Source organism: Dipodomys ordii, unplaced genomic scaffold (genome assembly GCF_000151885.1).
Source record: "Dipodomys ordii isolate 6190 unplaced genomic scaffold, Dord_2.0 Scaffold98, whole genome shotgun sequence".
Lineage (NCBI taxonomy): Eukaryota > Metazoa > Chordata > Mammalia > Rodentia > Heteromyidae > Dipodomys > Dipodomys ordii.
In genome coordinates this window covers 8799837-8814925 of record NW_012267314.1, presented here as the reverse complement: position 1 = coordinate 8814925, position 15089 = coordinate 8799837, and the positions used below count along the sequence as shown (strand labels likewise).

Sequence of the window (15089 nt, the reverse complement as noted above, 5' to 3'; positions counted from 1 at the left end):
GAGACTCTGGCGTCCAATTAAAAAATAAAAACTACTAAAAAGCTGGAAGTTGGGGCTGGGAAGGTGGCTCAGTGGTAGAGCGCTTGCCTTGCATGCACAAGGCCCTGGGTTCAATTCCTCAGCAAAAAGAAAAAAGCCAGAAGTGGCGCTATGGCTCAAGTGATACAGCACTAGCCTTGAGCTGAAGAGCTGAGAGACAGCGCCCAGGCCCAGAGTTCAGGCCCCACAACTGGCTGGACCCAAAAAAAAAAAAAAAAAGTTGGAAGTGGAGCTATGGCTCAAGTGGTAGAGCACTGGCCTTGAGTACAAAAGCTTAGGGACAGCACCTAGGCCATGAGTTCAAGCCCCATTGTGTGCTCTCTCTCTCTGTCTCTCCCTCTCTCTCCTTCTCTCTCTCTCTCTTACACACACACACTCACACACACACATTTGAGAAGCTTGACTAGGTGCTGGTGACTCATGCCTATAATCCTAGCTACTCAGGAAGCTGAAATCTGAGGGTCATGGTTCAAAGCCAGACTAGGCATGAAAGTCCCTGAGACTCTTTATCTCCAATTAACCACCAAAAAAGCCAGAAGTAGACTCGTTGCTAGAGTGCTAGCCTTGAGCAAAACAGCTCAGACACAACACCCAGGCCCTGAGTTCAAACCCCAGTACTGGCACGCACATCCCCCCCCACCCCCCCGCACACACACATACACACACACACGATTAGGAAGTTGAGGGAATCCTACTGTTATCACTTGGTGACAGAGATTGGCAAACCTGATCCAATCTTACAAGAAATATAGTCTCCATAACAAAGTAACCTGAACAACTTCTAAAAAAATAGGTCAGACAAGACTAAATTGAAAAAAATAACGGTTGCCAGTCAAAAATTGAAAAAACAAAACAAAACCAACTTGGTATTTTCTGGTACTGTTTACTTTCTAGTTCTAATCATGGCAGCCTGTCAGCTGAATTTCCTGACAACTAACTTTCCCATGTTACCTCCTAAATCATTATAGGAAACAATTTTTTTTGTTTCCTTCCTAGGTAGGATCAACACCCAATTTTAGCTCAGAACTAAAGCTATTCTGTGGGGAAGTGAGGTAAAATAGTTAGATGAAGTCTGTACCAAAAGGAGTTTCTACCACATGCACGTAGAAGTGAGACTGCACTGATACTGTATTGAAGTGACATTATAGTGCAAATCACTTGTCAGCACTGGGTGCCGTATGTTTTCTTTCCTTGAAGACCACTCATTACTTAAGTTAGACAGATGCTCTGTTTAAATCCTAAGGCCTGATACAAAAATCTGTGTTTTTATAAATCCTAGGGTCTGTTACAAAAATCTGTATTCTTAATTGCTAATATCGAATACAAGAAAAATGAAAAAAACCATAAAATAATTTTAAAAAAATAAAAAGACTTCTCAAAGTCCTTTGTCTTAACTTGCGATCTATACTCAAAGAGCAATGTAAAACTTTAAGCAAACGCAAAATGCATCTGATAGCTCACTTAGGACCATGAATGGATAGAAGAAATAAGCATAAATAGCTAGTTTCCAGCATCCACATTTGCAGTGTTGGATGAGGAGTTCTGGTTTGCATGGGGCTCTTGTTTTGTAAATGTTCCTTTGTGCTGGAGGAACGTAGAGCTGTAGCAAGAGTTCCTGTTTCATAACTCGCCTGTGTCCATCATCAGCGTGTAGAACATCAGGTTTAAAGCAAACCACTGGGACAGCCTGCTTCGGGCACACTCTGCTTCATTCTTGGGTACCCGAGCAGAATCAGGAGTGGTGGATGGAGTTCTTCCAGCAGGGTCATTATCCACACGGCTGTGTTCTCAAGGCTAAGTCCTTTGAAACCGTGAGTTCACTGCTCAGACTTCAATCTGTTTTCATAATACCACTTTTACTCTGTTTCTCTTTTGAAACACTTTTGAGTTTCAAGAGCTCGTTCTGTCTTGGATCTTTTCTTTAGGATCACAGCAGGATGCTTGTAGCCTGTGGTCCATAAATGTATGGAAATGACTTACAAACCATCAGCGGAGAAGGAATTGGTCCATCTGAAGAGGAGTGAAAAGAAGAAAGTCAGATGAATAAACAGATGGAGCTGCAGCAAGGGAACGGAATGGAGGATGATGAGGAAGAAGAGATTAAAACCAGATCTCAACCCCAAAGTAAGTTATAGAAATGAATCTTCTAAATAGGTGCCACAAATTCATCTACATGAACAAAAGATGGATACAAAGATGTTTAGCTTACTTGTGGAAGTGCCACTGAATGAAAACTATTCCTGTTCAAAACTAACATTTAGAAGACAAAGACTGAACTATTTCCTGAAACAGATATGGCTAATTGGTTACATTATATTTATGCTTGTCTATTTCGCTTCTTTTTTAGCATACATTAACTGTACAAATGAATGGTTTCATTATGACATTTTCACACGTATGTATAACATACTTTGATAGTCACCCATTACCTCCACCTGGCCCCAACTTCTGTTTCATTTTTGCTAGTTCTGCAGTAAGAACAGTGGTGCAAAACACATTTCCAGAAGTCAGTATTGGGTAACTTGTCCCATCACCAAATATTTTAGCAACCTGTTATGCAAAATCATTGTTGTAGAAAAAATTGGTTCCCATTGAAAACAAGCAAATTACCTACACTACCCCCAGATGAATTTTTTTTAATTCTATTTTCTTTCACAGAGAACTTTTGTTCTATTTCTTTCTATTAAACTTTAGGTCTCTTATAAAGTATGCAACCATACCAGAAAGATCACTTCATTGAAATTTGTATTAAAATAAAAACACAACAATATATTCCAGGAGTTATAGGTAGGGATGAAGTGTATCTAATACCAAAAGAATCCAATTTCTTCTCATGCTCCTTGTGCATGGAAAAATAAATGAGTGTATTAACAAGAAATTTCATTTTCTTTTTGTTCTGTTTTGTTGGCTGTTGGTTGTGGGGCTTGAACTGGGCCTGGGCACTGTCCCTCAGCTCTTCAGCTCAAGGCAAGTGCTCTACCACTTGAGCCACTGCACCACTTCTGGTTTCCTGGTGGTTTATTGGAGATAAGAGTCTCGTGGAGGGCTGGGAAAGTGGCTCAAGTGGTAGAGCGCTAGCCTTGAGCTGAAGAGCTGAAAGACAGCATCCAGGCCCAGAGTTCAGGCCCCAAAACTGGACCCCCCCAAAAAAAAAGAGTCTCGTGGACTTTCCTTCCCAGGCTGGCTTTGAACAGTGATCCTCAGATTTCAGCCTTCCTAGTAGCTAGGATTACCAGTGTGAGCTACTGTACCCAGCTAGAAATTTGATTTTCTGTAAGAGTTACCTGGTACATTCTTTGCTTAGAATTTTATATTACTCTTTAAGTCCAGATAGCAAGTTGAGACAAAGCACTCACTTTGGGAATTCTTTATTTCTTTATTTATTCTTCTGTGGTTTTTGCTTGTTTGTGTATTCTTTATTAGCAGTTAAGAACATGGCCTTTTATATCCGGTCTTTTGGGAGGAGGATGGTGCACAAGAACCTTAAGGCTCAGTTTATTTCTCTGTTATAAGTGGTTATTATTTCTCATCCTATATTGGAGGTGAGAATTAAATGAGATGTCATATGAACATGTTAACAGAGTGCATGCACATTGTAACTGAGTGGTAAGTACCTTTAATGATAGTATTAGCATTAGGCATAGGTTTCATGTTGTGGCATTTGGTAACACATGAACATCTATAAGCACTTTGAAGCTTAATAGATATTTAAATATTTATGGCCTTAACATCCCATTTAACAATTGTCAGACATGTATTTCTCTAAATTATATTTTGTGTTGAGATAGTCTATATAAAAAGATTTACCTGTGATCTGAGATTTTTTCCTAGTCTGAGTATACTGGTGGAGAATTTATGGCACACAATAAGATTGCTTCATAAAGCTGATCAGTGGCTTGAAATTAGGATCTGATGGAATCAGGGAAGATACCTGTAAGAAGTGTATAATTGTAAAAATTTCAGAGCTAGGCTGGGCACTGGTGGCTCACACCTGTAATCCTAGCTACTCAGGAGGTTGAGATCTGACTATCACAGTTCAAAGTCAGCTCAGGCAGAAAAGTCCATGAGACTCTTATCTCTAATAAATTACTCAGAAAAAGCTGGAAGTGGTATTGTAGCTCAAGTGCCAGCTATGAGCACAAAGAGGCTTAGGGACAGTGTCCAGGCCCAGAGTTCAAGCCCTAGGGCTGGAAAAAATATCAGAGCTGGAGTTTACCGACTATAATCTTGGTACTAACTAAAAGGATACTGAGCCAAGTACTATGGGTTCACAGCTATAATCCTAGCTACTTCAGAGGCTCAGATCTGGAGGATCACAGTTGGAAGCCAGTCCAGGTAGAAATGTCTTTGACATTCAATCTCCAAAATAGTTAACCAAAATCCAGGCTGGAGGTGTGGTTCAGAGGGTAGGGCACCAGCTGTGAGCAAGAAAGCTGGTCCTGGGGCTTGAACTCAGAGCCTAGGCACTGTCCCTGCATGTAGAGCAGAAATAGGTCTGCAAGGAGCCACAAATGTTAACATAGCATCTTTCCTCCCTCCCAAAAGAAAGATCCTCAACTTGAATTTCAACCTGGCCAGTTTGGGAAGGGAAGAGCTTATTCAACTATAACCTGTGGCTAATGGAATCTAGCTAGCCAATACAGTAGCCAAAGAACTGTCTGTAATAAAAGAAATGTTCCATTCTGCACCGTCCATTACACTAGCCACTCAGGAAAGTGGCACCTGAGCATTTGAAATGCTACTAATGAAATTGGAGAGCTGAATTTACATTTTTTAAAAAATCTTGATTAAATTTACGTAGCCACACAAGGCTATGGCAAGGTTCAGTGCAGATCTAGAAAAGATAAGTTAGCCGAACTGGGTGAGCATGAACTGCTTCGTTTAACCTCATTTCTCTCCTTGACAGAAGTAATAACTGGTCCTCCTCCTCCTCCTCCTCCTCCTCCTCCTCCTCCTCCTCCTCCCCCTCCCCCTCCTCCTCTTCCTCCTCCTCGCCTTCCTCCTCCTCCTCCCCCCCCCCTTTCACATAACACAATGTGTCCTAAAAGGCATCAAATTTAGAGAAATCAATGACAGACTAATACAGATGGGTGTGGTGGCACAAGCCCACAGTCTTAGCCACTTAGGAGGATCACCAGATCTTGGAATGACTGAGTCAGATCAGGCAGAAGTATAACAAGATCCCATCTCTCCAGCAAGCTAGGGATAGTGGTGTGTACCTGTAATTCCAGCTACTACAGAGGCAAAGGGTAAAAGAATGGTGGTCAAAAAGTGACCCTATCTACAAGGAAAAGCAGAAAGAGGGACTGGAGCATTGCTCAAGATAGAGCATCTACCTAGCCCCGAGTACAAAAGGCTGGCGCAGTTAAAACCAAAAATCAGAAATCCCCACCAAAGACAGACTAATGGAAATAACAAGTGTTAATGTAAATGTAGACAAAGTTGCACCACTAGTATAGCTGCAGTGGTAAATGGTGTGATGACTCTAAAAAGTTAACAGTAGCACTGCCGCACCGTCTAGCAATTCTAAATCCCCTACAGGGGTCTCTGTATACCCATGCAGGGGAATGTTGCTCAGGCTTCAAAAGGAAGAGATGGATAGACACGTGGCTACAACCTTGATGGACTGGTGGCTCATTCCCCCTTCCTTGCTCCTTGAAACACAGGGCTTAGGAGGATCACGGTTCCCTGTCTCGCCATTATCACACCTTTATCTCTTTTTTGTCTCCTTTATTATTTTCCCCTTAGCTCTGGTTCGTGCTCCAGTTATAACGTGAAGCTCTTGTGTTGTTGCTTTTGTTTTTAATCCTTTCTATTGGCTATGTATATTTCTTCGGTTATTTCTTTTTCTCTCTCTCCATTCTTCTTTGTTCACCCTGAGGCCCACGCCAAGCAAGCTTCGGTCACCCCACCGTCAAACCCTGCTCACCCAGCCCCACCACGGACCTTAATGTGGCTAATCCCTCACTCTGTGTGCAGGCCTCAGTTTTGTCCCCCTCACCTGAGCAACACTTGATAGAGTCAACCATCCTGCCTTGCAACAGGTCTTCCTTTGGCTTCTGAAGCAGAGCTCCCCTGGGCAGCCCTTCAATCTCTATCTTCTTCCTTGATTCAGCGTCGTCGTCGTCGTGATCTCTGAACCTTGGGCTGACTTCCTGGGATTCAGATTTCAGACACCTCAACTTTATCTGTACCCCATCACTGGGTGCACTGATAACCTGCAGTTAATGTCATCATCCCAGACTCACCTGACCAACCCCCTGTGCACATCTTACAATGAGAACTGGAAGTGTGGACGGAATAAGTACCGCAGCCGTGCTCCTGACAAACCTCTCAAGTGGCCCTCCCGCCTCAGTGTAGGAATCTTTTCTACTTACTCTACTTACATCTTTTTTTGGTTGTGAGGCTGGATCTGAGGGCCTGTGTGCTATCCTTGAGCTTTTCAGCTCAAGACTAGTGCTCTACCACTTTGAGCCACAGCTCCACTCCCATTTTTCTGGTAGTTAATTGGAGATAAGAATTCTTCTCATGGACTTTCCTACCTCAGCTTTGAACCACAGTCTTCATATCCCAGCCTCCGCAGTAGTCACGATTACAAAGCCACCAACACTTATCTTCGATTCCTTTGTCTCTCTTTGTGGTACATCCCATCCATGCGTTCTGCCAGCCTGTCATGAGCATGCTCAGAGCCTGACTGCTTCTTGCAGCTTCATCTGAGCCAGAATTCTCCAGAGAAGATGATCTAATAAATAATAAGAGACACAGAGATCATATAATACATATGCATATATGTGCATATATATTTGGAATACAATGTATCATAAAGGAATATTTCAATGATATATTGTTAAGAATTGGCTTATACTATTATAAAGGCTGAGAAATCCTTAGAGTGGTAGCCAGAAAGCTGGAGACCCAGAGGCTGACAATGTAGTTTCTAGTGTGAAAGCCCTCAGCAGGAGATCCAATAGTGTAAGTGCCCATCTGAGACAGGCAGACTTGCTGTTTTTCCATGTATTTGTTTTAGCCCAGGCGTTGTGGACTGGATGAGCCGCTTGCTTTGGGGAGACCCATTTACTTTCCTAACCAACAATTCAAATATCAGTCTCACTGGCACACCCACAATAGTGTGAAAGTAAATATCTGGACACTCTGTGGCTCAGTCAAGGTGATACAATTTCCTAACTTGCTAATCAGTGTCCATCTTTGTACCTTACATCTATCTTCAACACAACAGTGGGTGTAAAGTTTTACCTCTTTGCTTCCCTGCCAAATATTCTTTAATGCCCCCTCCCCCTTTTTGGCAGAAGTAAAATTTAAGGAGCACTGTGACCCTAAAGCTCTCTGGCTCTGTTTCCATCTCCAACTTCACCCCTTGTTCTTCCTCCTCCACTCTTTCTATTATGCCTGTTTCTCTGAGAAGCCAAGCACTCAGCTAGGCCTGAACATCTTTGCCTCTGTCTATTTCTAGGCTTGAAATGATCTTAGTCAAATAGCCCATGGTGTTCCTATCTTATAGGCCTTTGCAAAACACTTATTTAAAGATAGACAGCACCTCTCCCCCATCCCTCTTGTCTTATTATCTTTTCAAATAATTAGGGCTTTGGGTAAAGCTCAGTAGTAAAGCACTTACCTGGCATATTCAGGAAGCTGGGTTCAGTCCCTAACATGGGAAAAAATAAGTAGATTTTTTAGAACAGTTTTAGATGAATAAGGAAGAATTGCAAAGATATTCAGAGAATTCTCACAATTACCTGCTTGCTAGGCCGGTGTTCTACCACTTGAGTCATAGCTGTGGTCTTTTTGTGCTCTAGTTATTTTTCAGGTAGGTTTTCAAGTTTTGCCTCTGGTCAACCAGTCTAAGACCAGCATCCTCGTACCCTTGCCTCCTATAGCAGGTAGGTGTCACCAACTGCAGGCTTCTTCATTGAGATGTTGACTTTTTGCCTAGTCTAGCCTGGAACTAAGATCTTCCCAATCTTCTTCCTGAGTGGCTAAGCCTCTTAAACCAATCTTGATAATTTATTAGTAACAAAAGTTCAAACTTTGCGGGGGAGGGGGGAGGCTGGGAAGGGATGTGAAGGGTAAACAAAAGAGGAGGATGCAATGTTTGGTAAGAAATGTACGCATTATCCTGCCCATGTAATTGTAACCCCTCTGTACAGTATGTTCACAAATAAAATAAAATTAAAAAAAAAGTTCAAACTTCACTGAGTCCCTTAGCTTTTATCTAATGTCATATTTCTGTTTTAGAGCAAATCTAAGATCCTCATGTGTTTAATTCTCAGGTTCCCTTAGGCTCTCCTAGACTGTGGCAGTTAAAAAAAAAACTCCTTTATTTTGGATGGCCTTGAAAACTTTGAAGAATATTGATCAGGTATTATTGTTAAGTATTTGTATAAAGATGATACAATTACATTAGTCAGGTTAAAGGTATAGTGTTTCTTGGTCAATGTCAATCTCTTCTTTCATTCTCCATTTTTTCCCTTTTGTCCCTACCCTCAAATTACATAGTTCATGTTTTACATAATGCACATTGAATATGACTATATTTGCTCACCTTAGCTAAGTTTTTTTTTTGCCAGTCCTGGGGCTTGAACTCAGGGCCTGGACACTGTCCCTGAGCTTTTTTTGCTCAAGGCTAGCACTCTACCATTTGAGCCACAGCACCACTTCTGGCTTTTTCTGTTTATGTGGTACTAAGGAATCGAACCCAGGGCTTCATGCATGCTAGGCTAGCACTCTACCACTGAGCCACTTTTCAAGCCCCTAGCCAGGTATTTTAAAGCATGTCTTACTATTGGAACTCCTTTGATTTTTCTCATGGTAAGACTGACAATGGGTATGGCAGGGGAAGACCACAGAGGTAAAGCACCATTGCTCATCACCACCACAATGCTGACTCTGTTGACCTTGAGCTCTTGGATGAAGTACTGTTTACCTAGTTACTCTGTTGTAGAACTCTCTTTTTCCTTGTTTCCCATAGACTACTTCTCTCTCCTCTCTCTCTCTCTCTCTCTCTCTCTCTCTCTCTCTCTCTCTGTATTTTTTTTAATTTTAGAGACAGTCACTATGCATAGCCTGCATTTGCAGAATGGACAGTTAGCTTCTTGTCTATCTGTTCATCTCTGTCTCTCCTTAGTACTGGGGTTGAACTCAAGGCTTGGGCAATATCCTTTAGTTTTTTCTTTCACTCAAAACTACCAGTTGAGACATAGCTCTGCTTCAGGCTTTTTGGTAATTAATTGGAAATAAGAGTCTGATGGGCCAGGTGCCAGTGGCTCAAGACTGTAATCCTAGCTACTTAGGAGGCTGAGACTGTGGTTCAAAAAGCCAGCCTGGGCAGGAAAGTCCATGAGACTCTTCTCTCCAATAAACTTCTCAGAAAAAGCTGGAAGTGGTGCTATGGCTCAAGTAGTATGCTAGCTTGAGCAAAAGAAGCACAGGTACAAACAATACCCAGGCCCAGAATTGAAGCCCCAGGATAGACAGCCCCCCCCCAAAAAAAAAGAAAGAAAAAGAATCTCACAGACTTTCCTTTTGGGGCTGGCTTTGAACTAGGATCCTCAGATCTCAGCCTCCTGAGTAGCTAGGATCACAGGTGTGAGCCACCCGTGCCTGACTCTTCCTTGACCAGGAATACCTCCATCAATTATCTGGAATTATTCGGTCTGGGAGATTTGTCTCTCCCACCTACCATTTACTTATGCCTTCAATCAATCATCTATTCATTTCAATGTGGACTCCGGGGTATTTTTTTTAAGCTCGGGGGTTGTAATCCAATAATATTTTCCAGTTTATTGTCAATTGACTAAACAAAAAGGTGTTTGTTGTTCAGCATACGAGTGTTGTTTCTCAGATGGTTCTAGGCTTGGCCTTTGGGATTCTTCAACCACTCCTTGTGCTGCACCGACTTCTGTCCAGGCGACGATCATTTCTGGCGTTTCTTTTTTCTTTAAAGGCTTGCCCTTACCCTTAAGCCCTAGCCCTGTTCTTCAAGTTGAATCACCACGTCTGCTAAGGTTCACTTTTCTTGTGTCCAACCCCTTACCCTCCCTCCCCTGCTCCTGGGGCCGGGCGGGGCAGGGCGGAGAGAGGGAGGTTAGGCAGAACTCCTGGGTAGGAGGCTGTTCCCCTGGAATGGATGACTGGCAGGGCCCTGGAGATGGGGCGGTGGGATGGGTTCTGGGAAGGCCAGGCTCAGGCTCCCACGCTCCCCCACGGCCAGGCTCTGGCCTCCCGGCCGCCACACCCACGCTCCGAAGCCTCTTTCCGCCTCTTGGCTAGGTCACTTGCGGGGAAGACAAATGTCACCAGGGTAGCGGGTTTTCCCGGGGTGAAACCCGGCGCCCCACGCCCTGGGAGGGGCGGCGAGGGGCCGGGGAGTTAGTACCTGGTCCGCAGCACTCCGTGGTCGGCGCCCCCTTCCCCGAGCCCGCAGCACCTGCGGCGCCCGAGCCGAGCGAGGTGGGGCGGCTGGATCACGCGGGGTTCCGGGCAGTCCGGGGGCGCCGCGAGCCCGGTGTGGGCGGGAACCTGAACCCGAGCGTCCCCGGCCACGCCCCAGCGGGGCCCGTCCTCGGGCGGAGCCTGGTCCGCGGCCGGGTGGGGTCGTCGGCGCCCAGATGCGGGGCACTGGCTCGCTCGCTCGCGGCGGTGGGGTAGTTGGGCTGCGGCGGTACGGGCGCGCGAGGCGCGGGGAGCGCCGCCGTCCCCGGGCGCGCCCAGGTTTCCGGGCACATCGGGGTCCCGCGCGGAGGACCCGAAGAGGGGCCGAGAAGCCCCCACGCTCCAGCGGCCGGTCCCGGTGCGTCTTGCTGCCCCTTTGTCCCTCTCTGGGAGCGAGGGTGCGGGCCGGGGGTGGGGGGACGGTGGAGGGGGGAGGTGGCGCCCCAGGCAGGGGTCGCTGCGCGTTGGGTGCGATCCTGGAGGTGGCCGCCTCTGGGACCTTGGCCACTGGACCAGTCCTGACTGCACCTGTCGCACAGAGCAGAATGCCCTTTCCATTTAATTGAGATTATAGAGGCTCATTTAACTAATTGAGATTATGGAGGGGTTGAAGGTTGAGTGCTTGATGGTTTCATTCCAGGGATCCTTAGTGACAGACGAACTGTATACTGTATCTGCTGAAGACCACTTTTGTGTTAAGTCAAGCCTTTGTAGGTGTTTTTTTTAATGACTGGGGAGAGGGAATATTAATTACAATTTTATCGTTTCTTCACGACCGATTCCACTTTATGAGAACTATGAGAACGGACTTGAACTTGACAGTGTGTGACTCCGAGGCCTGGAAATGGGGAGACAGTGACCCCGCCTTGATACAGTCCCCGTCCCCTCCCTACACCCCCCCACACACCTCTGGGACTGGGGTGTCATTGTCGCTGCTTTAGCAGAGTGGCCAGGAATGGTGGCGGGGAGGGGGGGAGGGGGGGAGGGGGGAAGGGGAGGGACCACCGCCCACCGCCCACCTGCCCGGCCGGCAGGGCAGGGAATGCCTGCGCTCCTGCCCGCACGCACGGAGCCGAGTCCCCAGTACTTCCTGTGGTTCTCAAGTCCTGGCTTCAGCCGCCACCCGCTGCTTCTCAGCAAAGGGAGGAGTTGTTATTTCCCCCACGAGCATCCAAAAATGAGTCACGGGGCTGCAGTCTGCGTTGCCAGACTTGTTTCACGAACTTTTATACCCGTGGAAAGCCCAGAACCTGAGCGGGCGGTGGGCGTAGGAAGTCACCATTCAAGTTCTCAAGTTTCCCAGAGAACCTGAGGGAACAGCGGACCCGCCTGGGGCCCTGGGCTGATCTGAGACAATCCCCCAGATCATGCAAGCTAATCCACCACGCATGGCCATTCGTGCTCTTGTTCTTCCCGCGTGGTAGAAAGAGGTCGTTTCATGTGGTAAGTGTAAGTCCTTCTTTTAAGATGGTCTGTCCTCTTGATTAAATGGTGCTGACACCATGTGATCGTTTTTGATAAAGGTAGAGGCCTTGGAGCATGCGGTTTAAGCAGACAGGTCCCGCGTGGCTCTTAGAAAGGGACTTGGCACCACTGTCACCACACAGTAGAGACACGAGCGACGTCTGTGTGCAAGCTGAGCCGAGCCAAGGTCAGCCCCGCACGACACTCGCCAGGCACCTTCTCTGTGTCAGCCTCTGCACTGAGCTCTGTCCATACGACCTCAAACGAGAGGATTCTGCCCAGCAGCGTCTCCAGGACCCAGGGAAGGTTAGTAAACCTCTTTCAACCCATCAGAATGAGAGGGCAGCTATGGCAGATCTACCCAGAGTGGAGGGAGACTCCCTCCGTCCCTTTCTGACTGCTGTCTCTAAGCTCTGGGATTTGGAATGTATTAGATAATTGCTGCAAGAGCAAGGGAAGTCTTGAGTTCTTTAAATCGTTTGTTGGCAAAGACCAAAGGACTGTGCATTTGTTTTCATTCAACAAGTGATTTAAAATATATTGGCGGACAGGTATGGTGGTACATATCTGTAATCCCAGCATTTTAGGAGGAAGAAATAAGAGGATCATGAATTTGAAGTCTGTCTGGAGTATATATTACATATATTATATATATACATATATTATATATATGTAATATATATGTAGTATATATATTACATATATACTACAGAATGTATATAGTATGGAATATATACATATGATGTAAGTGAGACATGACATTTTTAGTGCTTGAATTAACTCTACTTCATATTATTTAGGCTCCAGGTAAAAATAAACCCAGACTATTATCACCCTTGTTGAAGCTACGTTCTGCTCCCTCATTTATTGGTGTAGTTCCTCCTTATCATAGGTTTGTTTTTGATGACTTTAGTCTCCTGAGGCCAACAGAGGTATAAAACGTCAGATCAGGAAATCCAGAAATAATAAGCTACTTGAAGAGAGAAACCACACTCATATCACTTTTACTACACCATTCCTACAACTGTTCTATTTTATGATTAGCTGTTATTATTAAGCTCTTTGTGTATCTGATTCATATATAAAACTTTGCCTTCATTCTATATGGATAGGAGATAGAAGTCTAAGTAAGCTTTGGTATTACCCAGCTTGAGGAATCCACGGGACCATACGGATCCCTGAGGACAATATTAAACTCCAGCACTACTCCAAGCTAGCCAGCTAAGGAGCTAGAACTAAACTTAAAACAACATTACCTTAATTTCTGTAATTCATTTCTCTATAACAAACTCATTCCAAATTCCTTTTTGGGGAAGCTGGTCCTAGAGCTTGAATTCAGGGCCTGGTGCTGTCCTTGAGCCTCTTTGTGCTCAAGGCTAGCACTTGAGCCACAGTACCACTTCTGGCCTTTGCTGAGTAGCTTACTGGAGATAGGAGTCTCACAGACTTTTCTGCCTGGGCTGGCTTTGAATCATGATCCTCAGATCTCAGTCTCCTGAATAGCTAGGATTACAGGCATAAGCCACTGGCATTTGGCTCCTTTTTTATGAGAAAGCAAAGATCCAGCATTGTGTTTCCTGAGAACACAACACCAAGGCGAGGCCTCGCTCCTGACAAGAGTAGGGATGTGTATATTGATTAGACCATGAACCTCCCCACAGGAGGAGGAGTTGTCAGGCAAAGGAGGGGCAGATGTGCCAGCAGAAGGAACAGTATCATATAGTCAGGAAACCCAGCCAGGTTGGTGTGGGCACGGGTGGTTGGGGCTGGAGGATGAGGCTGGAGAGAAAGGCAGGCTGACCACAAAGGCCATGTGGGAGCAGAACTTTCTCCTTCAGAGAGAGACCTCTGAGCAAGTGAGTATTGTCAGATACATGGTTATAAAAACCCAGAATAAAGAAGGCTGGAATCAAGCCCAATGCTGGTGATTCATGCTGGCAATCCTAGCTACTCAGGAGGCTGAGATCTGAGGACTATAGTTCCAAGCCAGCCCAGGCAGGAACATCTGTGAGACGCTTATCTCCAATTAATTAGCAAAAAACCCAAAATGCAGTTGTGGCTCAGGTGGTAGCACACCAGCCTTGAGCGACAAAGCTCAGGGACTGTACTCAGGCCCTGATTTCAAGCCCTAGTATCACACCCCCTTCCCCTAAAAATGCTGTAATCAGTGACAGGGAGGAAGGTAAAGATGGAGTTGACAGGTGGGCAAAACAGGACCCAGGTGTAGATTTAGAAAACAGGCAATGAGCCGGGCACCAGTGGCTCACGCCTGTAATCCTAGCTACTCAGGAGGCTGAGATCTGGGGATCACGGTTCAAAGCCAGCCCGGGCAGGAAAGACGGTGAGACTCTTATCTCCAATAAACCACTAGAAAACCGGAAGTGGTGCAGTAGCTCAAGTGGTAGAGTGCTTGCCTTCAGCTGAAGAGCTGAGGGAAGCGCTCAGGCCCAGAGTTCAAGTCCCATGACTGACAAAAATAAGAAGAAGAAAAGAGGCAATGAGAAAGAGGCAGGAGTTAAGTGAAGCTGCATTGGTAGCGGCGTACAGACACAGGAGCATCTCACCAAGTGGAAAGATAGAATGCTGAGCAGCTCACACAGTTCTGGGCATATAACCAGCACTCAATGATGTATATGTTGTTTGTTTGAGACATGGTTTTACTATGTAGCTTAGGCTAGCCTTGAACTCATGATCCTCCTGCCTTAACCTTCTGAGTGCAAGTATGATAGGTGTGCATCACCATGCTTGGCCACGATTAACATTTTTTTGACTGAGCAATAATAATCATCATCATCATCAACTAAAAGGTATAAGTTACCAATGGTGTACCAGACACTATTAAATTAGATTAAGTCTGTTGTTCCTCACTGTACTCCTGTGGCATAATTTATTTATTTATTTTTTTTGTTGTTGGTCGTGGGGCTTGACTTCTGGGCCCGGGCACTGTCCCTGCATTCTTCTGCTCAAGGCAAGTGCTCTACTCCTTGAACCACAGCACCACTTCTGGTTTTCTATTGGTTTATTGGAGATAAGAGTCTCTGGGCTGGGAAATTGGCTCAGTGGTAGAGCACTTGCCTTGCATTCCTGAGGCCCTGGGTTCAATTCCTCAGCACTACATAAGCAAAAAGAAAAAAGCC

The 15089-nt window shown here is 45.4% G+C and overlaps 1 protein-coding gene across 3 annotated transcripts in view; it reads left to right on the top strand.

Annotated features, from left to right (window-relative positions):
- Positions 1–698: 698 nt before the first annotated feature.
- Stx11 (syntaxin 11) overlaps positions 699–15089 on the top strand; it is a 28515-nt gene continuing 14124 nt past the window's right edge. The window contains exons 1-2 of one of the 3 annotated variants that reach the window (XM_013026951.1): positions 699–1850; positions 1965–2163. In XM_013026951.1, coding sequence (XP_012882405.1) covers positions 2079–2163 — 85 coding nt within the window. In that variant the 5' untranslated portion in view covers positions 699–1850; positions 1965–2078. Of the gene's footprint in view, positions 1851–1964; positions 2164–10719; positions 10847–11857; positions 11932–15089 lie in introns of those variants that run through there. The other 2 variants (XM_013026952.1, XM_013026953.1) reach the window with 2 other exon arrangements.